The sequence below is a fragment of the Saccostrea echinata genome, unplaced genomic scaffold (assembly GCF_033153115.1).
Source record: "Saccostrea echinata isolate AGI-Se365-2 ecotype Australia unplaced genomic scaffold, CSIRO_AGI_Sech_v1 ptg000008l, whole genome shotgun sequence".
NCBI classification, from domain to species: Eukaryota; Metazoa; Mollusca; class Bivalvia; order Ostreida; family Ostreidae; genus Saccostrea; species Saccostrea echinata.
This window is the reverse complement of record NW_026889757.1, coordinates 10,160,439-10,186,928: the sequence shown is the minus strand read 5'-3', so window position 1 is coordinate 10,186,928 and position 26,490 is coordinate 10,160,439. Positions and strand designations below refer to the sequence as shown.

Here is a 26,490-nt window from a genome sequence, read left to right as displayed (position 1 = left end):
TCAAGATTTTTATCAATTAAACACCAGGAAAGATTTTAAGTCTTTCCATAATACACATGTACATATATATATCGTATATGTTCATCAGCGTTATGTGTTATTTTTAATTTTCTATGCGGAATGCCCTTTGCATCTGGTCCGGCTCCGTGTTAAATAAAAACCGCCAGGCTTTTTCGTAAATGTGAGTCTGAAATACCAATTCACTTTTTAATGTTACATTTTAAATTTACAACATCGATAAGATCTACTTTTCAGCGTTTTTTCCGTTTGATTCTTTCAGTTTGAAACAAGAATTTTTTCCAAAAAAAAAAATGTCAGTCTCCAAGCAAGTTTAACCAGTTTTGGCATAATTTATTCTTCGTCAAATTTTCTTCCTGTGGTTTTTAATTGTCGTGTAATGAAAAGTTGTTCGGTTATGCAAAAAATGATTCATTTCCACCCACAACCGAAATTCTACCTTTCATTGATAAATAATTTGGCCAAACTTTGATTGGCGTCATGTTCTTACGAGACACTCCTTATTTGGAACATAGGGGGCGGGGCTTTTCCATCGTCCCGTATGAGGATAAGAGTTTATGGAAGGTATTTGCTGAAATGAAAGAAAAATAAAGGACGTATTATTCGTTAGACTAAAATCTAACATTTCATTTAAATCAAAAATTTTCTTTCAATGGCCACAACGATTGCTTTTTTCAGGAATACATCGATGACGTCAATGAAAAAATGTGATGTATGAATATACGCTTCGAGTAAAAGTAGTTCACAGGTAAGTCTCGACAATTTTATTTATTTTTCTTAACACATTCAGTAAATTCATTTTGATTTTAATAAATGATTTTGAATGATATGATTTTATCAAAAAATAGTTCTTATGATCAAATAAGCTGCAATTTTTTTATTGTTTACCTTCTCTCTTTTACAGCACTATTTTGTCCCGCGCAATATATTTTTCGTGTGTATTTTTGTAAACAGGCCCGTAGCTAAATTTTTCGTTCAACTCGCAATGGTGTCCTCCATTCTTAGAAAGTTCTAAGGAAAAGTTCAAGATTTCGCCACATTTTTCGCCTATGATAGGATCTATGAGCAGCCTAAAGATCTTCTGACCTTTCGTTTGAGCCTGTGTTGTAATTTTTGGATTGTCAAAATGTCGCAGGACATACCACCAGAACGACAAGGTACACAGGTAGTGCATGTGAGGGAAAATAGTGGAAACGAACTTGATGCACTGTTTCAGTTTGCAGCTAATCCAAACCCGGAATTAGGGGGACAGATTCCCTTCCGTAAAAGGAATTTACCTCCATCCTTTTTTAATGAGCCAAAACCGTCACAGCCTGGCCATGTGAAGCAAGGTAGCAATGACTCGACAGGTTTTCCTGGACAAATGAACCCCGCCATGGGGGCCCACATGAGGGCACACTCCTCACCCGCTACCTTACAACAATCCCTCTCGGCGGCCCCTCAACCCCCCAGTCACGCCCGACAGCGTTCCTGTGATGCGTTGTTAGACCCAATAGATAGCGAACCCCTTCCCCCAGGGTGGGAAATGGCAAAAACTCAAGATGGACAAAGATATTATTTAAAGTAAGTAAAGGTTTTCCAAGATGGATAAAGAAATACAGAATTTTATATTAGTGAGTTATTTTTAAATTATATTTTTAGTTATTCATTCATTTTTGTAAATATATTCAGTATATAAGTTACTGATATTATATTGTGTATATAACATGTAACTTCATCATGATGAAGTATGATAGGTACTGATGTGTCACATACATGAAGCAAAGATGTTTGTCATCAAAGGTAAAACAAAATACAGGTGCAAGAATTCAATATTACAAATCTATCAGTTTGGATAGTTTGGACTTGGGCAGTGACATGCTTATTTACGTCACACTGTCAATGATGTAGCCTGTATATTTCACACCATAACAAGCATTTACTGGGAGAAAATCAAGTAAATTTTGGCAAGCAAGGTTGGTGCAAACATAATCATTGCTTCCTTAGTAAGTCCAAACGATAAGTAGAAAAGTTCTATATGGCTTCATGACATCATGTCTAAATTTCTTACAATGGTTTGGGTCAATCTTATTTTGGTTTACTTTTCAACAAAATGTTAACTTAAATTGCATCACTTGTGAGAATTATTAACTTTATATTAAATGGACCATTGAAATCTTCAGAAACTTAGAAAAATTGTTCCAGGATTAGAAATAAGTAACAGAATGTTTTAGCAACAGTATGTGTAATAGACAAATTAGTTTATTTCCAATCATTAGAGCCCATAGAGATGCATGAAAGAGATGCAATTGTAGACAAAGTCAATAATCAATTGTGATATAAAATAAAATTGTGTAAAAGTAAAAATACATACAAAGCAAGTTGTTGTGCTTTACAATGTTACATTAAATGTTGTACAAGTAAAACAAAAGAAGGTGAAGTTTATGAAAACTGATTTCCCCAGCCTCCCTTCTAAAACAGATCAAAACACATTCACATAGATCTACTAAAGAGATGAGACATGTATTATATCATTGATAGACTGTTTCACGATAACTGCGGTGCTGCTCTTAAATTGCAGGACAAAATGATACATTTTTGTGAAATATGAGGTACAAAAGTAATTGTTTAATATACATCATTTAATTATCTGTCAACAAAAACTTTGCCAAATGTTATTAATTTGCCCTGCAAAAGAGTACATGTAGTACCTCAGTTATTGTGAAGGGACTACCCGGGCTAATAGTGTTGGGCACACCATCATAACTATTTTAATTACTTTTTTTGTACATTGAGCTTCATTGAAAAATATACTGTAAACATTGAATTATTCGCTTGGGGGAAATGATTGCAAGTTCTGTGGTTAGTAACGTTTTCCAGAATTTATAACTCTTATAAGGTGCCTCACAAAATATTTGTAAATTCCTTAATTTCCAAAAAGTATGCCAAATGCGAAGTCAGCGCTTTGTTCTATGGAAGTCACAAAATTTTACCCCGTGAAAATATCCATGTTTACAGTATAAAGACCTGTAGAGGTGTTTATCTGACACTGAAAAATTATTTTTATTCATCATGGCATTTATTGGAATATTTCTTGATATAAAGGATAATTCAATTCATTGTTTAAGTTTTTACATTTTGCAACCTTCAGTCTTGTTGACAAAAGTGTTTATACGTAAGTATAGTGTACACATAGTATGTAATGGTAGTAGACAGAATTTATCATTATGTGATAATTAACATGGCATTTGAATAAAACCTACCAGATTTATGAATCATTTGTACAAGAAAAAGACCAAACTGTAGTGTGAAGAAAAGCCTGAGCAGCAAATATATAGACATATGCTTTATTGATGATAATATATATAAATCATATGTAATTCCTTTTTACTCACATACTGCGTAAGAGCATTTAATTGTGGTAAATTATATGCAAAGAAATTCAGACTTATAAATGGATTTGTTGAATCAGAGATTGAAGAGTAGCATTCATAGCTATTAATGTAATTGTAACTTAACTTTCTGTGGGCTTTCAAAGCATTTTTTGGGACTACGGCTAGGGCCCTTAAAATCGGGAAAATTAGTGATCTTTTTGGTAATTTGGGGGAAATAGATATACATTAAAACTTGTCATATTTTGGGTTTCTGGTGTTTGTTTAATATCAACTAAATTTCAGTTGTGCAATATACAACAAGTTATTATAAATCCAAATATATATTAATACTTATGTTCATAAATTTTGGGTGGTTATTGAAAATTGAGAAACATGTTCAGTTGGGAAAAAGAGTACCTTTTCTGAATTGGAAATGGCCCCAATTATAGACAGTTGAGAGCCTTGGACTTGGATACTACAAATTGTGACAATTCTAAAAAAAAAAAAAAAAAAAAAAAAAAACGAAACAAATATGAAAATTTTCAGTGCATGGAACTTGTGTCTGCATAAAGTACTTCTTTTATTAATATTCATCATTCTGTATGGATTCTGTAATTTAAAGTATATTTTTGAATCAGAGCAATCGTAATCCATTATTGTATTATGTTCATTTAATCTTTTAGCAACTGTTAACTTGGCAGTCCATGTACATACAATGCGGCACAGTACAATGTGAACAAAAAAATCATGGCAGATTTTTCACTTATTTTATTACTTGATTTCTTTATATATTTCCATCAGATGATTCATTATTATAAGATTTAGAGATCTAAAATTATTTGACAGTGGGTATTGTTTGACTGTGGATTGCTAAATCTGGAGTTATAAAACTTGACATTTGTTTTGACAAGTTTTAAACTGGTGTATTGTTAGCTTAAAATAATGACTGCTTTCAATTAGGGAACATGTACTGTACCAAATTTCATCATTTATATCATCGGACATTATTTCCTGAAGTATTATAATTTCTAAAGCATGGTCACATTTCCAAGTTATTTATCAAGTACATGTAAAGCCAACAAATCGTGAAGAAAAATTGGGTATGTCTTTTTACCACAAGGAACCACAAGGTACCACAAGGAACCACAAGGATACCACAAGGAATCACAAGGAACCACAAGGAACCCCAGGGATACCACAAGGTACCCCAGGGACACCATATACAACCTTAATTATTCTAAATATGGTTTATATGCACTTGTAAATTAGAAAAAAAATGTTTTTGAAAGACAAATTAACACTTTTAAATTAATTGTCTTAAATATAGAGGAGTTACCCAAGTTAAAAATTTATAGGTAATATTAATTAATTAAACAATTAAGCTCAATTATGCATGTTTAGTTTTGAAGAACTTTAATATTTTATACGGTGTAAATAAATAATCATGTTTTAACTATGATTTGTGTATTTCAATACGCAAAACCAAAGGGCACTCACATAAAACCAAATAATACTCTTAAGGTACCAAAAGAAAATCCCAGTGTACCATAGGATACCCAATTCAACATTAATAAATGTACATGTAAATATGGTTTATATTTGCACTTGTAAATGACACAGTAACTGTTTATTGTATATACTTCAATACACAAATCAAAAGGATACTCGCTTAAGAACCAAAGGATAGCCTTAAGTTACCACAAGGGCATCCCAGGGTAACCCGAAGAATATCCCAAAATACCCCAAGGACACCCAGTTGGACCTTTATAAATCTAAAAATGGTTTTATGCTTTTGTAAATAACATAGTAACTGTTTATTGCATATTTTAATACACAAAAAAGGATACCAAGGAAACCCTAGGTATCTGAAGAATACACTTAAGTACCCCAATAATGAGCCATATAACTGACATCCAATTCAGCTTTAATAAATGTAAATATGGTTTACGTGCATTTTTTAATTACATCATTTAAATACATTAATACTTAAAGCTATATATGGCATATCTGAGGTAAAAAATAAAAATACGAGATAGAGTGTAGTTGAACATGATATTCGTTATTTACGTTCAAATTAAAATTTTCACTGATTCTGAACTTGAATAACCCCACGTTTCTATAGTAAAAATGACTTTAACTGTGTCTGATATTTCAATGCGGAGTCAGTAAATAAATCGATTATTGTTTTACCCTTAAATTTCTAATATGAAATATATGGAGATAACGAACAGTATTCAAGCTCAAAAGTCCATTATACAATACAAAATAGGAGCAGAGCAAACACGGACCTCCATACATCAGAGGTGGGATCAGGTGCCATGGAGGATTGAGCATCCCCTGCTGACCGGTCACACCCACCGTGTGCTCCTTGTCATGATCAGGAAATAACGGAAAAATCCGTCGACAATTCAGTGTGTAAATAATGGCCTAACAATTAGTATGAAAAACGTCAGTCAGCATTTGACTCAATGATAAATTGTATTTGCTGACAAGGTCATTGTATCGACCATAGAACTTACGAAATGATGACTTTAAACGAGACCGCTGATATTCTTGTTTCATCAACTTATTTGTCAATAATTTACCTCGTTTTAGAAATTGTACATACGTAGAGCATGCTCTTGCGTATCGAATCAACTGAGAGATATATACCCCGTATGCAGGTGATGAAGGTATATTGCTGCATAAGTAAGGGAAGTTGACGATTGAAAAGTTAAAGTCATCACGTTTATCATAAAGCTTGGTTGTTAGATTACCATTAACGTCTTTTTCAAGTAAAATATCCAAATATGAAACAGATGTGTCAGATTCTGTGGTATCTTTTATCTCAAGTTCACCAGGATATATCGTATCGACATAAGAATGAAAATAGCCATTGTTAATTGACAATATGTCGTCGATATATCTAAATGTCGAGTTGAACACCACAGCAAGTGTTTTCTTCTTTTCACGTACAAGATTTTGGACAAATTCTGCTTCATATGAATACAAAAAAAGGTCTGCTAATAACGGGGTGCAATTGGTACCCATAGGTATTCCAATAGATTGTTGGAAGACCTGGTCTCCAAAAACCACATAGATATTGTCAATCAGAAACTCAAGCATCTTTTTAATGTCAACTTCAGAGTACTTGTGTGTACAATCAGAATGTTTTTTAACAAAATAATTTTGCAAATGACCAATGACAAGGTAAGTATATTTACGAGTTCCATTTTTATTGAAAAAGCAGCTGTCAATGATATCAAAAAGCCTGGACTTTAATTTATCATGGGGAATGGTTGTGTATAAAGTTGAAAAGTCGTAAGTTTTATGAAACGCGATTGAATTAAATTGTGTAATTTACAGGAAAGTCCTATCCTTATATAAAGTAATTAAAACAAATAGAAAGATCTTTTTAATTTTAGTTGAGTCTGAACTTATCAAAAATATGCCATATATGACTTAAAAAAAAAAAAATCATAATTCATTCTCATGCAAGTTTAATAATTATAATTCACACATATTGTATTAATAAATTATCTCCTATAGGATAGTAAATAGCTTGGCTACTTGTCTCAATCTATTATACCTGGTAGTAACTGCATGGTTCTAAGTTTTGTAGATCTATATTTATTAGAGAACAAAGTTCACTTACTAATAGGACCTTTTTTGGCCTTGTGAATTTCTGAAGAATCAAATCTGCTCAGTCTTCATTGAAAATATGTTAAAATTTCACTTGGAACCTCAGTGACTGCATACCAATTAAAAATGACATAATTTTCTCTCTAGTCCATGTATTAATAATTATGAAGTCATGAGTTGCCTCATTTTCCTCAAATCCTGAAAAAACCTCTTTAAAAACGGTCAAAAATTGAAGCTGTTTCTCAATATTTTGCATAGTCCCCAACCTCTGATATAAATTGTTTATTTATATATTGAAAGAACTGTTTCATCAGATTTTTATCCATGAAATTTTTTTTTGGATCGTGGGGTGGGCTCATATTTTAATTATTAACTGAAGATGCTCAAATTCATCCATTTTCTTCAAAATTCAGGAATATTGTAATTTCACAAAGCCTATTTTGCAATACCTGAACCCTCAAAGGAAACTTTTTTATGGGAAATGAAAGCAATATGTCCCTTCTTTATATTGAGGTTTAAAATGGAATCTTGGGACTTTGTCAGTTAATTGGTATATATAGGGACATGCAGAGCCATTTTAAGGAGTTAGTGGACTTTTTTATGCCACAAAGAAGTGAATCCACATTCACTTTTTTTTTTCTTTACAAAATCACATGGATTTTTAATAAAAAATTATTTAAAAAAAATTTTGCATACAATTTTTTTGAACTCTGAGAATTGTTATTTAAAAACCCCAAAAGAAATAATTCAGACTGAAACATTATCATTATTAAGGGAGATCTGTCAAGTTCCCCACAAACCATAAAGTTTGGTATTTTTTTTTAAATGTTTTTAATTACCTCAAAATGGGTTTACAGAATTTTTTTTAGGAAATCAGCTAGTTTCTCATCAATTAAGTTTAATATCGTGATAACCCTTGGCCAACTTTAGTTGATATTGTTAATTTTACCAATGGCAGGCACCATATATGATTCACTGATGCAGGAAAGAATGGGTTATACATTTATTTTATTTTTTTATAAACAATTTTCAAAATTATTGCCCATCTTTAGCAGACTGTAGATCTGTAGAAAAGTTGAAAGTACCAGGGTAGTAGAAACAAGACTCAAGTTTGGAAAAAATGTGTCAGCTTCAGGTATTTTTGTAAAACATATTATTTTATTTAACAATTTCCAGCTAAATATAGTGACACTTATATCCTATGTAAATGGTACAAGAAAAACTTATTAAGTTTGTTGATTATATAAAACCCAGGTATTTTATCACCAACCATGCAGTTTTACATTTATTTATACACCTAACGTATGGTGTAACCAGTCCTTGTGTACCGTATATACTCGCCTATAAGTCGGTTTTTTGGGAGTTAACTTTTGGTCCAAAACTCTATGTCCGACTTATAGGCGAGTCATCAAAAGCTTGGTATTTTTCTGGATGACGAAATGTAGTATTTTTTACATAACTTCGACGATTATCGTTGAGAAATGTCTGGACGTATTAAATTATTTATCTATTCTAAGATTATATATAAAGTAAAAGTATTTACATGTTTTAATGATTTTATTTTGATCTAAGTGTATATTATTTATTTGATTAATTATTAACAAAAATATTTCTTTAATTAACTTGTGACTTACTGTAAATCTATCGTTTATCGGTAAAATGGAATTGCGAACCCGATATAATACGTTTAGCATTAATGTATAATTATATGTACCGTCTGCAATGTTTTTGACAACAGATATGATATTCTTAAAAAAATAATTCAGAATATTATTCTGAAGTCTATTAAAACTCGATTGTTTATGAAAATGCTTCCCAAGTGTGGTACACAATTTTCTCGGGGCGCGTGCCCCTAAATAAACATGGTGTCAGGTAAGGGATACAGGTAATTAAGAGACGATAGTTGCTGATAAAAGATCAAACATAGCGTTATTAAAAACTATAGATATGGCTTGGACAATGAGCACCCCCTAATTAAATATCATCAAAATGTTGGTAGACTTGTTACACAGTTCATCACCATGCCAAAGAAACAGGGATTCGCCAATGATCGAGATCGATGTATAAAATATACAAGACAAGGGATTTAACGCTTAATCAAAACAGTATAGAAAGAAACTAAAATGGTAGTGGTTTGGTTTGTTGAAAAATAAAAATATTAATTACCGATGTCATATCCTAACATATTATTTCAACACAGGTAAATACATTAGAGTATTGATATGAAATTTATAAGAAAAAAGAGAGATAAAATATCGGCGTAATTTCTCAATATATTATTTGAAACATATGTTAAAACATTAGAGCATTGATTTGAAATTGTCCATCGATCCTGGCAAAAAGTTGTACCGACTTATAGGCGGGTCAATGGCAAATCCCTCCAAAATAACCTCAAAAATCACAACCGACTTATAGGCGGACCGACTTATAGGCGAGTATATACGGTACCTTGTGTATACACAAGTTAATCACTGAAAACTGTTGATCATCACTGATGATTACCTGAAATTGTGGATATATGCATGCACACAAACAAGAAATCCTGTACACAAGAGAGTTCTCCATATGTCATTGAAAATAGATGTATGCTATCATTTCTATATTCCATAACTTCTCTTAATTGAGATGATGATATTCTGTACAATCTATAGACATTCATACAATATGCCATGAATGCATGATGATTTATTTTTTAATAAATGTATCAATCTAATATAGAGAAATTTATAAAGTTTGAATTCATGCATTTCCATAACAAAGAAACTCACAACCTTGGACTTCCTTTTTACATGTACATGATTGTTTTTATATTGTATTAAGGAATAAATGCTATGAAAACAATGAACGAAAATGTTTTGTTGAGAAAAGTTTTTGTGTTTATATATATATATTTAGTTTTTCTAGTTTATTTCCTGCGATTTTTACCCAGGAAATTTTTTCAAAAGCAGTGTAGTTTTAGTAAATTAACTGAAATTATTGTTGTTTACTTACATTTGGATATATAAGGTGTGTGAATTCAAAAATTGGAAATTTTGGAGAAAATTCATTTTGTTTTAAGGGGAAGAAGGACCTTTAGCTGAAAAAATACTTGTCATTCAATTTTTTTCATATTTTGTATATTTCTAATTAAGTATGTCCCACATATCTTAAAGCAGTTATATCATTAGGTTTCTGACCTTATTTTAGAGATATTGATTGACAAATATGATGCCCTACAGTATCTTAGTGGAGTTTTAATTCTCCATGTTTCCGGGCTCATTACTCTGTCCATAATTGGATTTTTAAAGCATATATAAAAAAATATGTAAGTGAACATGTATCTTTTAAAATATTTCAGAGTATGAATTGGGTTTAAAATTCGAAAAGGCAAGTTTCATCTATGACACTGCATCTGGATAGGGAAAATTACGAACTTTTTAAGACAACTTAAACAACAAAAAACGCAATTTACAAAAAATCCTATCATTCAATATTTTTAAAACTACGTTGAAATGCAAGTCCTTCAAATTATTGATTAACTGTAAAAATTTCGAATGGTGAAGCTGACCTTAATATTGCACAGGACATCGTTAAAGACGACATAAGCAGGACAAACACTTGTCATGTTTACATTTCTGGAGTACGGGAAAAACCAACTATGACGTCACACGTAAGCAAAATAAGCCAAATAAGATATACCTACATAAGATTTCCGTCATCAGCCATGCAAAAATAATTTTTGTGTTCCCCGTTTCTCAAAATACTTCATTCTATACTGATTATGACCTGTTTTTACATAATAATACCACCCTTGTATTCACCGAGTATGATCTTGCTGTACTAGCAGATCGTATATGACGTCACCGACTTGTTGGACGCGCAGTTTAAAGAAACAGAGGAGTGGATCAATCTTTTTTCATAATTTGTTAATGTTTACAAGAATGTTAAACTTTTTATTTTTTTAATATAAGATGGTAATTAAAGAAAAAAAATTGTCAAAAATTTATACAAGAACTGATGCTTTACACGTTTTGCACTTATAAAAATGGAGACTATGATGTAGTTTAACAAAGTCATGTGACCATGTGTCCTTCATCCCCTTAACATATTTTTCCAATTATAAGATCATAATATGTATATATACATTCTAGTTGAATACTTTTTAAGTATATCAATAAAATACACAAATCCATAGAAAAGTTTCAGAATTAATTTTTATTAACCAGTATTAACAGAATTTTATTTGAAAAATTAGAACTTTTTATTTAAAAAGACAAATCTCCACCAAAAATTTGATCATATACAGACAGTCAGACCATAAATTTAACTCATGTAGAAAGTTTAATAAATGACGTGTTAAAATTAATTCCCAACAAATTACTTAATATCAATTTATATAAGGCAATTCTGAAAACTAAAAAAGGCAAAAAAAGAATTTTGAAAGTGTTATTTTTTTTAAATACAAGATTTGGAAGTGATTCTATTTAACCTCGATCATTTTGTTGCATTAGCTCCTGACTTCTGATATGTTTACAAAAAAACATCATCTTAAATTTATAACACACTCATTTTTTTTTTATTTTGTAATTAAAGGCACTTCATTGTTTGGAAATTGTACACCATTTATGGGTAGTTTTTCATACTTTCTAGACTTGAATGAGGATGCAAGTTTTTTTCCCCCATCATCTATAGTTGCACTTCTGACATAAATAATTTATTTTATGTGTTAAATACCAGGGGCAGAAGGGGTTTTAAAAGAAATAATTTGAAAATGGCACCGTATGCATTTTCTCAACACAACTGTAAGCACTTTCAAAAGAAGATTTTCAAAAAAATGATGCTTTTTCACTATATTACCAATAGATCCTCACCCTACACCAGAACCCCTAGCTTACCCACAGGCCATAAAGTTTCACAATTTTGTAAGAGGCACCCTTGCTCATATATGCATCACACCATGCATTTACTGGTAACATGTTTGCCTAATCTAATATCCTAGAGTAAAGAATATTTTGAAAGAAATAATGCTTTTTCACCAGATTACCCTAAAACCTGACCCCTGGGCCACAAATTTTACAATTGATAGAGAGCTCAATTAATGCTTATTACATTCATGTCAACAGTTTGACTATTGGATTTCCAAGAGTAAAGAAGAAGATTTTAACGATTGCATATACAATGTATTTTTAATGGTTTTAGTCCCATCCTTCAAACCCAGAAGGGGAGAGGGGTCAAGGACCATGAAATTCAAAATTCATGTTTCCCTTTACCTATAAAAACTGGTTAACTTTATACCCATAAAACTGGTTAAAATTGGTTCAGTGGTTCAAAAGAAGCTGAAAATTTCAACATTTTATGACCAATGAACAACAAACATAAACAAATCACAATTGGTAGGTCAACTGAATGACTCAGGTGACCTAAAAAAAATTATCTTTACAATAAACAGTTTACTTTGCAATTAACAAATGAACATAAATCATATTTAGATTTATTAAGGTTGAATGGAATGTCATTTATTAATCTAAGTGGTTCTTTGGGTTTGTTTGTTGGGATTTCATCATGATCCTAAATGTCCCTTGGGGTTCTTTTATTCTTTATGTTTTGTATTATACAAATATACAATAAACAGTTATAATTCATAATTAACAAGTGCATTTAAACCATGAAAAGATTTTTTAAAAGTTGAATTGAGTGTCATTTGGATTTTCTTTCAGGTACCTTGGCTTATCCTAGTGGTACAGGGGTTATCATTAGGATTCTTCTTGAGATATCAACTTTTGGTTTGTGTATTGACTATTGCAATACACAATTAACCATTAACTTTTTGTACATCATAAAAAGATACAATAATTTAACTGTTCCTCTGAACTATAAATGCATAATTTAGCTTAAATAAGTATATTTACTTTTAAATTTTTAACTTGGATAACTGCTCTATATTTAAGACAATTAAAGTGTTAAATTGCCTTTCAAAAACATTTTTTTCTAATTTACAAGTGCATATAAACCATATTTAGAATAATTAAGGTGTATATGGTGTCCCTGGGGTACCTTGTGGTATCCCTGGGGTTCCTTGTGGTTCCTTGTGGTATCCTTGTGGTTCCTTGTGGTACCTTGTGGTTCCTTGTGGTAAAAAGACGCACCCAGAAAAATTCTATTTGTATGTATGATTTGACTTTGTGCAAGTCCTGTACTGAGTAGCCTTAATTTCAGGCAGAGGAGTCCCATCTCCTTGAATTGTCAGGGTTAAGATATATATGCACATGGTGGATTTAAGTGGTCTCTCACAGAACAATCGCATATTATATATTCAAAACAGGTTTTATTTCTTTGATAATTCAGCATAGGCCATAAAAAGAGATCATGTTCAGATGATAACTAGGGCATTGGCCCCCAACTGTTTGTTTTGATATATGACAATGATTTCTTGAACTCTTTTTTTCCTCTAGTGTTTGTTTTTGAACTGCTTAATTGCTAGGTTGGAAAGTAACAATTTGATGATAAGCCTTGCACGTTTGATCTGTTATAAGTTGGATAGAAGGTTATGACTTTCGTATGTAATGAAGTTTTAAATTTGATGGGGATTAGCAGGGCATCTTTTGATCTTAGAATCATTATGGTTTTTATTAGGTCTTGTGAAGTAATTTTGCCTGTGCCTAAGGCTGTTTGTTTTTTTAGATAAAGAAGAAGCTACAGATTACGAGATGTGTAGTGTTATAAAAAAAGCACCTTAGGTAACCATTGGATTACATTACATGTGTAGCTTTCCCTTGGTTCAGTTGTTCTCTTTTTCATATTTAATCCAAACACAAGGTACATGTGCATGGGTTATTTTCCCAGCATCCACGGTACCTTGTAACAGCATGGTGTATATTTACACATCATTAATGTGAAATGATAGTGACATAGAGATTCAGCTTATACAATATTTATGTAGATAGACCCCCATGTGACACAAAAGATCATGTGATAAACATTGGTTATCATGTTTCTTGTACATAATACACCTGAAGAAATTTAAAATAATCTGTAGGAAGGTGTGTTATATTGCACAGTTTTGTTAGTTGTGTAAACATCACTTAGGTTCACAGTAAAGATTTGGTCAAATATTACCTTTGACTTTTTGACCAAGTATTTTAACACTTGGAAGCACTGAGTCCAACAGCTAACCCACTCTGTTTAAACAATCGTGGTAGTGGTCACTGTGACCATTAAGACAATGATAGCATTTATAACACAAAACAAGATGTATTTTTTCAAAAGCCTTCTCAAGGAAATCATACATTGTGTACATTTGTTAAGTTACATGTTTCTCTGATGTTGCCAGTTGCAAAAAAACACGATAATCCTAGTAATCTCCAACTCATTAGTGTGTAAGACATTAGTTTGAGCTGCTGAGAGATTTCTAGTATTTTTTATGGGGGATAACCACCCATAGTTGCATTATGATATATCAGGGTTTGTTTTAGTGTGCATTATGAGAAGTAAGTTTGTTTCAGAGCACCTGCTGTACTGCTAATGTTTGGAGGATGCTAACTGATCATCTCCCAGCCAGCAGTACCAGAACCTGTTTAGGTCATGTGATCCTGGAGATAAAAGCCAGGATCTGTAACAGCAGGAGATACACATTGTATCATTTAATAATACTTGTGTATTGGTTGATCGTTTAGGGATACCCATTGACCCAGATGTGATAAGTATCCAGAAATAGAGTATGACCATTAATTATTCTTTGTAATTTTATCCCAGCTGATTTAATTTAGAATTATACATGCATATAGCACAAAAAATCTTAGTGAGAAAAAATGGGTGAAGTCTGCCTTGGATTATAATCAACCACTGCAGTAATGATTGTTTAGTATATTGCAGACTGCCTGAAATTGTCTTACAACTTGTAAATGCAAGAGGAGAGTTTTAGATTTATTCAGAATCTGTGTGTTTAGATTTCAATGTTTATTGTTGTGTACCCAACAATTTTTACAGTTCTTAGTGTCAGAATTAACTTCATATTTGCTTATAACTTGACAAAAAAATGGAGACAAACCAGTCACTATGCTTAGTAAACTGTGCCACTGATTGTTATTGTTGTAAAAATCTTGACTCCTGGTGTATCCTTTTGTTTGTGTCTGGGTGAGATGGGGAAGTTTTGGCAGATGTGCCAGAGAGTGCACTTCTGCAATCAGACCTGGACTGAGTCCAAGGCACACAGCTGAAGAAATCACTGCAGTGCTGGAAGGTGTATATCTTTGTGTTTATGATCCACTAGAAGTATTTCAAATCAAGTAAATAAATGTAAACTTTTGAGTTTGTAAACACAGTAATTACAGATTGAGATGGATGGCAGTTGAGTAATCCTGGGGGGTAGCTCCTGGTGTCTGATTAAGAAGATACATCACTTTACTTTTTTTTGTAGGCTGTAGCTAGTTCTTTAATGTTATTCACTGGTTACACCTTAATTTTAAATGAGAATATATAAAGTTGTGATTGAGTTATGAAGTGTTCTATGATCTGAGGGTCACTTGCTTTATAAGATGACCTTTTGTTTAGGAACTAGTTTGTTCTCTCCATTGTGAGATTTTCAGTGAGTGATCTAGATGATGAACACCATCACTCCTCATCCCCCTTCCACCAACTTTCTTGTTTTTTTTTTTTTTGGGGGGGGGGGGGTGAACAGTGCACCTGTATCATATGTTAACATGGTCATCATGATCTTTGTCTAATTTTAGGTTGCTTGTATCCACTGTTTGTAGATTTTCCAGTATGAAAAACATAAATAAGGTTTTTCAGGTTTACTTTGGAAAGTTTCATCTTATCTACTCTCATAGACATTGGGAGTAGAAAATGACAAAACAAATCTTCTTGATGTGTACTGTATATTATAAACCCTTTGCCTTCATGGGTAAAATAGACCATTTATGGATTTTGCAAATATTACAGTAACTATGCAAATGGTTCATTTCTTGAGAACTAAAAGGTTAATGCCCTAGTAGGGAGGTCCCTTTGTTCTGGGTATAGGGGCTTTTAGAACTCTTTTATGTATCTTGTTTAATGGGGGTAATTTGAAAGATGATAAGGAGAGGAAGAGTTATGTTCCTCTCAGACTCATGTGACCGTGGGATTTTGGGTTACACTCTGTAAGGCTTTAGAGCGACTGTGTAATTTCTGTGCTGTGTCAATCATTCAGTCTTTGTCTGAAGCCACCCAGGGCTTTTTGTTCCAACACAAACAAAGCACACAAAATATGGATTGTGTATTTTTTTGTTAAAAAGTGTGCAGTTGAAAGATTTTGTATAGAGGCGATTTGTCTTGAGTATGTGGAAAAAGGTGTTAATCAGATTTAGAATCAAAATCTGCATTATAGTTATGTATTTTTTTTCTTCCTTTTTAAATTTATTTGAATCAGGTTAGAATTTCTTCAAATTATCACTGTCTATTCACAATAATTAATGTTTAAAAATGTCAATTAAAAAATTCTCTTTCATACATTTCAAGTGATAATTGGTCAGTCATTCTCATTAACTTGTTTCAGTTGCAAACAGTTTTCTTGTGTAGGCTTTCTTTAAAAAAAATTGTCCTTATCAAATATTTGCAAGTGCATGCAGTTTTCGTTAATCTAATGTTCTGGGCCATGTGTATACATATTTCAAATACTTCAGATCTATTTTAAAGCACCTAAACAATTTTGATAAGTGAGGTTAAACTAATTGCTGTGGTATTTTGAAAGTGGCTGATTCAGATAGTCTTCTTTCCTCAATTTTTAACATGCATATAAATTTATTTTTGTATCAAGTAATAAAAAAAAAAGTTTATTCTGTGAATTCACACAAAGAAATCTTTTAAAATTTGAATGTCTGTGTATCTGTATAATAACCCATCACCTCAAGGATTAATATAGGAGCAGGTCTATTTGTAGATACAACCTCAGCAGGCTTGCTACAATTGTACATTGTAAACAAGGATTAAATGCAGAGTCACAGAGCCCTGTACTAGACTACCCCACCACAAGGAGATAGATTAGGTCTGGAGTCTATGTGGGGTTCCAGATTACCTAGTGTAACACATAGAACCCTTCAGTGGGCAGATCTATTTTCTTTTTGAAGATTATGATACTTCAGGTTTTATGTTGTCTTCTCATAAACAGTCATGCATTTTCAAACTTGTTTGCTGAATGCATTAAAAGATAGTGTACATCCTGTATTAAGCAAAGTGATTTTCGTTACCTGTGCGGAAAAGTCGACAGGTGTGTGTGGCAATTGGAATGTTGGAATTTAGTAGAATTACCAAATACAGATGTGTATGAATCAGAAAGGAATGTAGTCAAAATGCCATGAGCCAAAAAATATATGCATCGAAAGTACATATTTTAGAAATTGATTCAGTTTATAGTTTCTATACTAAAATATAAATACATTGATTTTTTATATTGCAGTACAGTTACATGCAATGTTTCAAGCTCGAAAAAGTTGAATCTCTTCAAATCCACCATGATGAACAAGTTCTCAGTTTACCCCAGGTGCATGAATAAAACCATTGATAGCTAGCAAACAGTGTGGGAGGCCAGAAATCGGCAAACTGTACAGATTAAATGGCCAACAAAATGGGAGAACCCTGAACATAGTCTGAAAGTCAGCTAGGTGTACACATGTTTGTTAAAATGTCTGGAGTTTTAAATTTGGTTTACAGCTCTTGTACTGGTCATAATCTGGTATTGTGTGGCTGTCATAGAGGGCTAAAATTAGCCCGGGGAGTGTTTGTACACTTGACACACTTGCACATTACTGACACATTTGACTTTTTGTGTCAATAACTGTAGGTAACAAAAAGGCTTGAACACTACAATGTATAAATAAAAAGATTAAATTGACAAAGTTGTATGCCTAATTCAAGGGATTTAGAAAATTATCTATACAAATATTATTTCAATGTACTGACTGGAGTAAATTTATTTCATTAAAGAATTAAATAACAATTCAGCATTAATTATATATTGCCCCATGGTTCAGAGTTCCTTCAAGTGCTTGAACCGGATAAAAGAATACCTGCATGTAAGATTAAAGAGAAATTCTTCTTTCTGTGACAGTTGATGATTGGGATTACTCACTGGAGTGGTATTTTAAACTTCAGATCATGCTCTGAATTACTTTATTTAGGAGGCAACACTGATAACTACTACAGATGCATGGGAAAATGTGGAGTTTTGAAACTCCACCCTCAGTTGTATAAATTGCTCATTCTTGTCTGCAGATCAGAGATATAGCTTTTGATCAACTTCTTTTAGATATATATGTAAGTGTATTAAAGATGTGTCATCTGCATGGTAATATAAATGTACAGTGCCTCATCCATTGTGGTAGGACATTGATATGTCTGTTTAGGTGCTTTGCTGTAGAAATAACATGTTTGAATAATCATGAATGAAATAAACCTAGTGATGTGAAGAGAGTGGGTCATATGGTGATAGGGCATCAGAACCAGTCACTTTCATGCACTCGTCTGGCTTCAATATTCTGCTGTTGTCATCTGCATCCTAATTGCAGAAGTTATGAATGAATCATGCATTGCCTGTCGAACTCCTGTGGCGATAGTGCCCTCATGTAGACTTTGTTTTGGCAGCCCTGGAAGAAATATGACTGGTCAAAGATGAATGAGCTGCATATGCTCAGGAGGGGTAAAAGCTGGGAGGTGGAAAGATTCAGTGAAGCATGACTTGGCAGTAAAAGATCTGTCTGCTTCTGATTCATTCAGCTCTCTTTGGCACCTGTGACCTACTTCACACTGAACACACTCAATTCTTTGGGGTTTTTTTCCCTTGATTTTAGATGTATTGAGGTTAATGTTAGAGATAAAATGCCAGGTCTCTGAAATTGTCATGATTGTGAACTTATTTTATATTGTTGTGTATACTCAGCTTTATATAAACCCTTTCATTTAAAATCTATTTAACCAGGATATGACAAGAACATCATATAAAATGTACTGTCAAGATTATAAAAGTATGTAGGTTCCTCAACAACAACAATTTTAAATTGTAATTTAAATGTTCATGCAGATTATTATATACGTTGTTAAACATCAAATATTGTGCTGTTTACATTAATTTCATTTTGATACTGAGTGCACAAAATGGATTTGGTTACTCAAGAAGTCTGATACATATATCATTTATATATACATTTATTCACACATGTAGTAAGTGTAAAACAAAATATTTCTTTTTAAAACTCATGCTTTTGGGAATCATTAAACATTTAAAGGGTGGTTCAAAAATTAAATGTTATTATTGTGTATGTTCTGTAAAAATCGAGTTCCATCACTGAAGGGCAGTTCAAAAATATATAAAGTGCATGGTATTCTATATGTTCTGTGTTAAAATTTAATTTATTGTACAACTCAAGTGAAGCTTATAAACATTTGCACTAATGTAGATGTCCATCCATGAGCCATGTGGTCACTAAAGCAAAACCAAAAACACACACACAATCAAATCGAATGTTTAGAAACAGTTTTGAATAAGACATGTTTTTACTTTGTAGTCACTTAACCCAGATCACCACCTGGCAAGACCCCAGGAAAACAGGCAGCTCTAATGCTCTAAACAGTCGAACACCGCCACCCAACTCTCAGTCCCCCAATGTGTCACTCCAGAACCTGGGGCCATTACCACCAGGGTGGGAGCAGGCAAACACAGCAGAGGGGGACATATACTTCATCAACCACATAGAACGTATCACAAGCTGGTACGACCCACGCATACGTACGTATTAACACATTTCTTCTTTCATATTCATTTTAGTGAAAATAATGGATGTGGATATATGTAAACAAAACTCTGTTTGCAGTTCATGATTTAAAAAACAAAAATTCAGAATCAAATTGATTTGAATTTCATTCCATGTTCATATATTTAGTTTATTTTACCTAAATACTTTAGAAACAAGTGCTGTTTTTACTTGATAAATTTTATGCTGTAATATAAAACTTGTTGGTTTTATGGTTTTTGGTTCACAATTTTTGAACGGTAAAAGATGAATTCATTTTTTCATGTACCGGTATTGATTGTGAGGTCATCTATTGATTATTTAAGTCAAAATGAAGTTTACCACAGCCAATCATTTTTGTTTTCACACATACATAACTTTGTAGCTGAACAACTGCAGCAGTTAAGACTCAGTGGTTCACAACCACAGCTGCAGAGACAGATGCAGTCCCCGAGACAAATGGGGCAAACACAACCCCCCTCAATCAGTCGTCCAGTGGGTGCCAAATCCCCAGCCTCAGTTCAGTTTTCAAAAATTCAAATGGAAAAAGAATTACTGCGCAAAAGGCAGGAAGACCTACAGCGTCAGGTAAGAAAAAATTGTAAAATTCTCTTAAAGTTTTTTTTATATTAAATTCAGAGAGTATGGTGTTTTGTATTTTGTATACTCATTATGAAAGTTACTGCCTACCATACCGAGATATAGGGCACCTTTGTCAGTTTCTCTGTCAACATCTTTAAATCTTGGCCATATCTTTTGACCAAATGTATCATTGAGTCAGAAACTTCATATTCAGTCAATGTTAAATGATTAACAGGAAATGATGCTGAAAGCGCAGATGCAGCAACAACAGGTTTATGAAAATCCACCTAATTCTCAAGGCATTGTGATATCTCAAGCTCTTGAAATGACAACAGTGACAGACCCCTTCCTTGGCCAGTCTAATGTGACGGCTAACCACATCAAGCAGGAAAGCTCAGACAGTGGCGTTGGTAAGTGACACAGTCCCTGGTTGTGCTGTGGTTTTGGAAGGTCGAGTCAATTATTTTCTTCGTTTCTTCACCAGTAACACACTGCAGACTTGTACCCTCTCTGTAATAGTGCTGTAACATTGTGACTCTTTTTTTCTGTGGCCACAAGGTGTAGGTTTGTGTAATCATTTACTAAAAAATAGAATGTGTTTTGAAGCAGTGCATTTGTCACTTAATTAACAGAAGATTTATGAAATTGAGCATACAGAATTTTCAAGAGGTTAACCCAGAATTCAAAAAAGGACAATTCCATTTCATCATCAACAATCACGTGAAAGATAATTTCATCATATTTATCATATGCAGAGTTATAAGACATAACCATTCTTTTAGAATGAAAATGAAATTTAAAAAATGATAAAATAAAAAAAAAAAACATGTATTTATATCTATGCTTCAAAATTTTTGCTTGTGTAATTATTATGGACTTAAATGTAATATCTGAAAGCTAATTAAACAAATTTTAAATTTTTCTAATTTCAATAAGTAACTGCATTGAAATGTCAGTTTTGCCTGACTCCAGAATTGTTTAACCAGTTAACCATGCTAAGAGAGTATTTTCTGTTTTAAATTAAGGAGGTATGGGTACGGGGACTCCATACAGTCTCTCTCGAACTCCTGAAGATTTCCTTAGTAACGTCAGCGAAATGGAGCAAGATGGAGGTAATTTGTCCCCCTTCAAATCTCTCCTTCTCTTATCAAGGGTCAGGGGGGATCAAGCAGTGTTTTTCAGTAGGGAATATTTTTCAAGGAATATTATAATAGGAGTGTTGTTGTCCATGCTATGAACAAGAAGTCTGTTAAACATACATGTAGGTGCAGGGTGAACTGTTCATGTGTTTATCCAATATTGTGGGTAAGGAGGGATATATGGTAATATTTTGTTTGTTTTATCAAATGCTGTTAGATGGTTCTGCAGTGTCTTTTAAAGACATACCAAAAAAAAACATCTTATTTATTTGAGTAAATGAATTGAAGACTACAAATTTCTTTGAATTACAAAATTTGAAATTCAGATGATTCTATCTTAAAATTTGTACACAGTGACATAAATTTATTGTTTATTTTTGTATTAGTTCCTAATATACTATTCTGATTCACAGTCTTCAATTTATATAGCTCTCTGGATGTACAGTCTTGCAGTATAATACATGCTTTGAAAATCAAAAAAAAATTCATAAAGATCCCACTGTTTTTCTGTTAATCTCCATTGTGTAAAATATATTGTAACGCTTACTTTGTGTAGTCTCTGTATTCACTCGACCAACCATTACCAATATACAATGTGCCTAACAGTGTATCATATACTCACCAATTTTATTACATGTCTATGAGGAATTCTTGCAGTTCTTTTGGTAAAAAAATTGAGACAATTCTATTCTATGGTTATATTCTCTATCAAAGACAGAGGTTGGGACTATATCTATTCACTGAGATGTTGTTTTGGTCTTGTGAGGAACATCCTTTTGTTCTTTTATTACCATACATAGGAAAATTTTCACCTCAATAATATTTTGCCCTATTCGTCACTGGGAATGAAATGTAATGAGACAGAGTTATCTCTCTTTTGATGCAACTATGTCTGGGCAACTTTAAAGTTGGCTGTATCATAGAGCAACAATAACCCTGTTATAGTATACTTGGGAGAAAGCTTATCTTTCTTTGTTTGTGTGTGTTGACTATTTATCAATTTTACATATCAGTTTGTTTGCCAAGAGCCATTATATTAATAACATGATAAAGTTTTAGGTTGGTTTTGTAGGAGGACACAGACACAGTGAATTCAATAATATGGACATTGGTAACATTGGAGGAAATGAGGAAAACAGCAACATGGACAGTGAGGATTTGGTCCCAAGTCTGCAGGTCAGTTTGCCCCCCCCCCCCCCCCTTCATATCATGATTTGTTTACATGAATGACCTTGTAAGCTTATTTCAAAGAACCAACAACTGCTAAACTTCAGTGGATCAATTTGCTACTGTTGATTGATAATTCTTATATTATCATGGTAACGGAATCCAACTAGTCATTTAAAGAGCCATGAGACAAGTATCTTGCATATTGATTTTTATTATACCTCATATAAATAATTACTAGTAAAATAGAACCTGATTGGACGAGACAGTCACATGACCGTCGTGTTTGCCCTGCAACAAAACTTTGTGTTTCACGTCGTGTTTCACGATTATGACGTCGCAATGCAGCGACTGAGTTTACTGTTGAGTTAGATTGTTTATAATGTTGATTGATTATGTCAATTTAAACGTGTAAAATATAAATATTTAGAAAAGTGTTTTCATGGATGGGGTTTTAATGTTACTGATGTGTAAATTACACTGACTTGTCATGAAGGAATGTTTTTTATGAAGCGCGACTAGTGGGGTAACTTACTTCTGTTTCATATTATTCTTATCAAATGTTTACTTTATTAATTGGATTTTCTTTACATTTCCTGCATTGTGCATGATTCGGTGTAATAAACAATTTATTGCATGAATGTTCGGGAGACATGAAGATTTCTTCGCCCATGAAAAATCATATTCCCCTTGGGCGTTGCCCTCGGGGAATGTGATTTTTCATGGGTGAAGAAATCTTCATGTCTCCCTCACTATCATGCAATAAATGTATAATGTTCTACTCTTTCACTGAAAGTTAAAAAGTATGAAAATAACCATTTTTTTACTTTATATTTTGCAGGAAGACATCAGTAATGAACTGTTAAATGATATGGAGAGTGTGTTGAATGTCAATAAACTGGATAATATTCTCAGTGGGGACAATTCACTCACTTGGCTGTGAAACAGAAACAAACTTCATATTCCATGTTGCATCTCCTCTGTCACATGACACAAGGTCATGTGACCACCAGTAGCAGAGTAAGAGGAATCTTATGTACTGCCAAACCTTATGTTGCACAGTTTAGTGAGAAAGTTATTTTTCAAATAGATTTTTTTTTAGAATATCAGGGAAAATGAGAAAGAGAAATAAAAAGTTATATTTTGTACTCTCTCATCGGCATCTCCATCATTATTGTTCATTATCATATATTCTCCATGTGTTCCATGCCCATTATTTTTCTATGCCAGTGTTATATGAAATTATAATTATATTGCAATGGTTTTTAGCACAATAACATAATACATGCAGGACAGTGATAATATAGTCTGCTTTGTTCTACAGAGTATGTATCCTGTGGAATCATTCTAATTCATGGGAGGTGAATGTTCATGGGCAAGCAAAATTTTAATGGTTTTTCGGGACAATTTGTGGATAAATTTCTTATACAAAAGATTCAAAGAATGATGACAAAATAATTGTTGGGGGGAGGGGGGAGGTTAAATTCGTGGTTATGGATGATCCACTGAATGTCCCGGAAGAACAATGAGATTCCACTCAGTATCTTAACATTTCCTTAATAACAGAGGTTTTAAATCTGCATGAAAAAAAATCAAAAAGAGTACCAAAGAGTAGATGTTTCTATGTATCAGAGGGCATGGCATATATGTAAATACAATGGATTTTTTGTTTTTAGTAACAACTTGAAATATATATTATATCATTGTTACTTTGTGAAAAGCTGTTCAAATTTGTGTAATTTTTTCTTATCATGTAGTAGAAGATTGCATGAAAAAATAATTATGGTCTATGCACCCTTTACTTAAAAAAAAGAATTTTTTAACCCATGTATACTTAAGTTTACTGGGCTGCTTAGCTACAAATGTGATAAATATTTGTTGTAAAAATTTTTGGGTTCATCATATGTACATGATAACAACCTCGACTGTCTTTCTTTTTGAAGGGCTATTAAAGTTTATTTACATCTTTACCATTGTTTGGGAATGAAATTATGTTTTGTTTATTTGTCAGTATTTTCATTCATATTTTTAAGTATGTTTTTTTTTTACATTTAGATTTTTATGAACCTTTTAGCTTAATAATATATTTTGGTACATCCTGCCAAAAAAAAATATGTTACCCTATTTGCAAAATAACGTTTGAACTTATATCTAGTTTTATTATATGTATTGTGATATCTTTTATGATGATCAATATGAGAGATAATGGCAGCGATGATTTGTAAAACTAATTGATATTATTTCCATTGCTCCACGACTGAACAACTCGGTAATTGTTCAGTGGGGCTATCTCAGAGTTTTGAAATTTATTAAAGATAATGAATTTCATCTGTATTCAGTAAAATGTCTGAAAGAATATTCATCAGTAACAGGTCCTAATGAATATTCATCAGTAAAAGGTCCAGAGATAATCTCCCTTTCTGCCGATATGATTGCCTTAATATGCATGTGATATTTGACTTATATTGTCCCTGTGATAGTCTTGCATAACAGTCTGCCCTCATCATATGATAACTTCATTCGCACAATGTCATGAACACAGATTTTTATAAGAATCACTATGAATTGAGTGCTTTTGTTTTTTGAGGTTGTAAAAATCTTATTTTTATTCATAATGTCATGAATCTATCTTTATTATTATGCAATAAGAGTGTCTGTGAACTTGTTGGCACATATTGTGGGACTTTGCTGTTCTGAGATTTTTCAGAATAAATTAGGAGGGAAGCAGGTGCATCCGGTGAGAAACAGATTTTAAAAGAGTTCTGAAACTCAAATGGAAGATTGGGATTTTCTGGACCTGAATTGTGTCTCTGTTCCAGAATTTTGATTAGTGAGATATCTGTGAAGTTGTTTATTTGGGATGGATATCTTTGATGTGCCATCAACCTGGGTAGAAAGAAATTTGTTTTTCTGCAAAAAAAATGGCTTGGAACAAGGCCTAGTTCACAGTCATTGTTCATGAGATGAGCATAGTAGATCTCTCATTGCCCAGTGTTCAGAGTCAAGCTATTGTCATTTTATTGCCCATTTTTTCTGTCGCTAATGAAAGGGTTCCTGGAAAGAAGGGCCTTGTCTTTTAGGGTGACAAAATCTGTAATCTGTGAATATACTTCCATGTTGTGTCTGTTGAACTGTTTTTGTCAAATTTTATTTTGGTACACACATTTTGATAAATACCATGTTCTTTGGACATCTTTTTTGTACAGGTATAAGGCAGAGCCATGAACATACATTCCAATGTCCTTATCATTTTTATGCTGGAAATTCACGCCTAAAATTACATTTTTTTCTCAGGCTTGTTTTGAAGAAAGAAAAGTTTTTTTGTCAGGCCAGCCTAAGAGTATTAAATCATTGTATCAAAGTTATTTTTTTCCTATATTCAAAATGGTAGTCAAGGGAAAAACTGATGATTTATGATTTTTATATATTAAAATGTGTGCAGATTTTTTTTTAATTGTTTGCACATTTGTATATAATAAACATGCAATTTAAAGTGCTACAAGTATAAAAATAATTTATACTGTTATTTTTTTCAGAAAATTTAACGAAATACAAGAAAGACTTCACTTTTGAGTTAAGCTTTCCTATAGAGCCTATTGATTATATAGTTGTTTAGCATATTCTTTACTTATACAACTTCTTTCAATTTAAGAAATATAATACTATATGTATAGTGAATCTTTATATAGAATATAAATGTAAGTGTACATATGAAGATCTCAAGAAGCAAAACAAAAGTGTAACAGAGGTTTTATATTATGTATCTGGTGAGAATGAATTTGAATTCACTGAATGACCTCAAGGAAAGGTCATGAACATTTGTAGATAAAAATATATGAAAAAAAAATCAATAAAAATTGTATAAAATGA

At 32.4% G+C, this 26,490-nt stretch overlaps 1 protein-coding gene across 3 annotated transcripts; it reads left to right on the top strand.

Annotated features, from left to right (window-relative positions):
* The first annotated feature begins 613 nt into the window (after window positions 1-613).
* Window positions 614-26,490, top strand: LOC133181058 (transcriptional coactivator YAP1-A-like). Of its 3 annotated transcripts, none has more exons than XM_061315600.1 (8): window positions 614-766; window positions 923-1,581; window positions 19,508-19,728; window positions 20,118-20,320; window positions 20,550-20,724; window positions 21,343-21,426; window positions 22,526-22,629; window positions 23,462-26,490. In XM_061315600.1, the coding sequence occupies exons 2-8, from the start codon at window positions 1,145-1,147 to the stop codon at window positions 23,561-23,563; spliced, it is 1,326 nt and encodes a 441-aa protein (XP_061171584.1). In that variant the 5' UTR covers window positions 614-766; window positions 923-1,144; the 3' UTR covers window positions 23,564-26,490. The 3 variants fall into 3 exon arrangements, with proteins under 3 accessions (XP_061171584.1, XP_061171583.1, XP_061171585.1); XM_061315599.1 differs by having other exon boundaries at window positions 21,340-21,426; XM_061315601.1 differs by lacking the exon at window positions 21,343-21,426.

Bases quoted from the DNA above. Each gene is read 5' to 3' on its own strand.
- LOC133181058 (XM_061315599.1), top strand. From the start codon at position 1,145: ATGTCGCAGGACATACCACCAGAACGACAAGGTACACAGGTAGTGCAT. The intron at 20,725-21,339 runs GTAAGTGACACA...TTTTAAATTAAG, and splicing joins AAGCTCAGACAGTGGCGTTG to GAGGTATGGGTACGGGGACT. The intron at 22,630-23,461 runs GTCAGTTTGCCC...TATATTTTGCAG, and splicing joins ATTTGGTCCCAAGTCTGCAG to GAAGACATCAGTAATGAACT.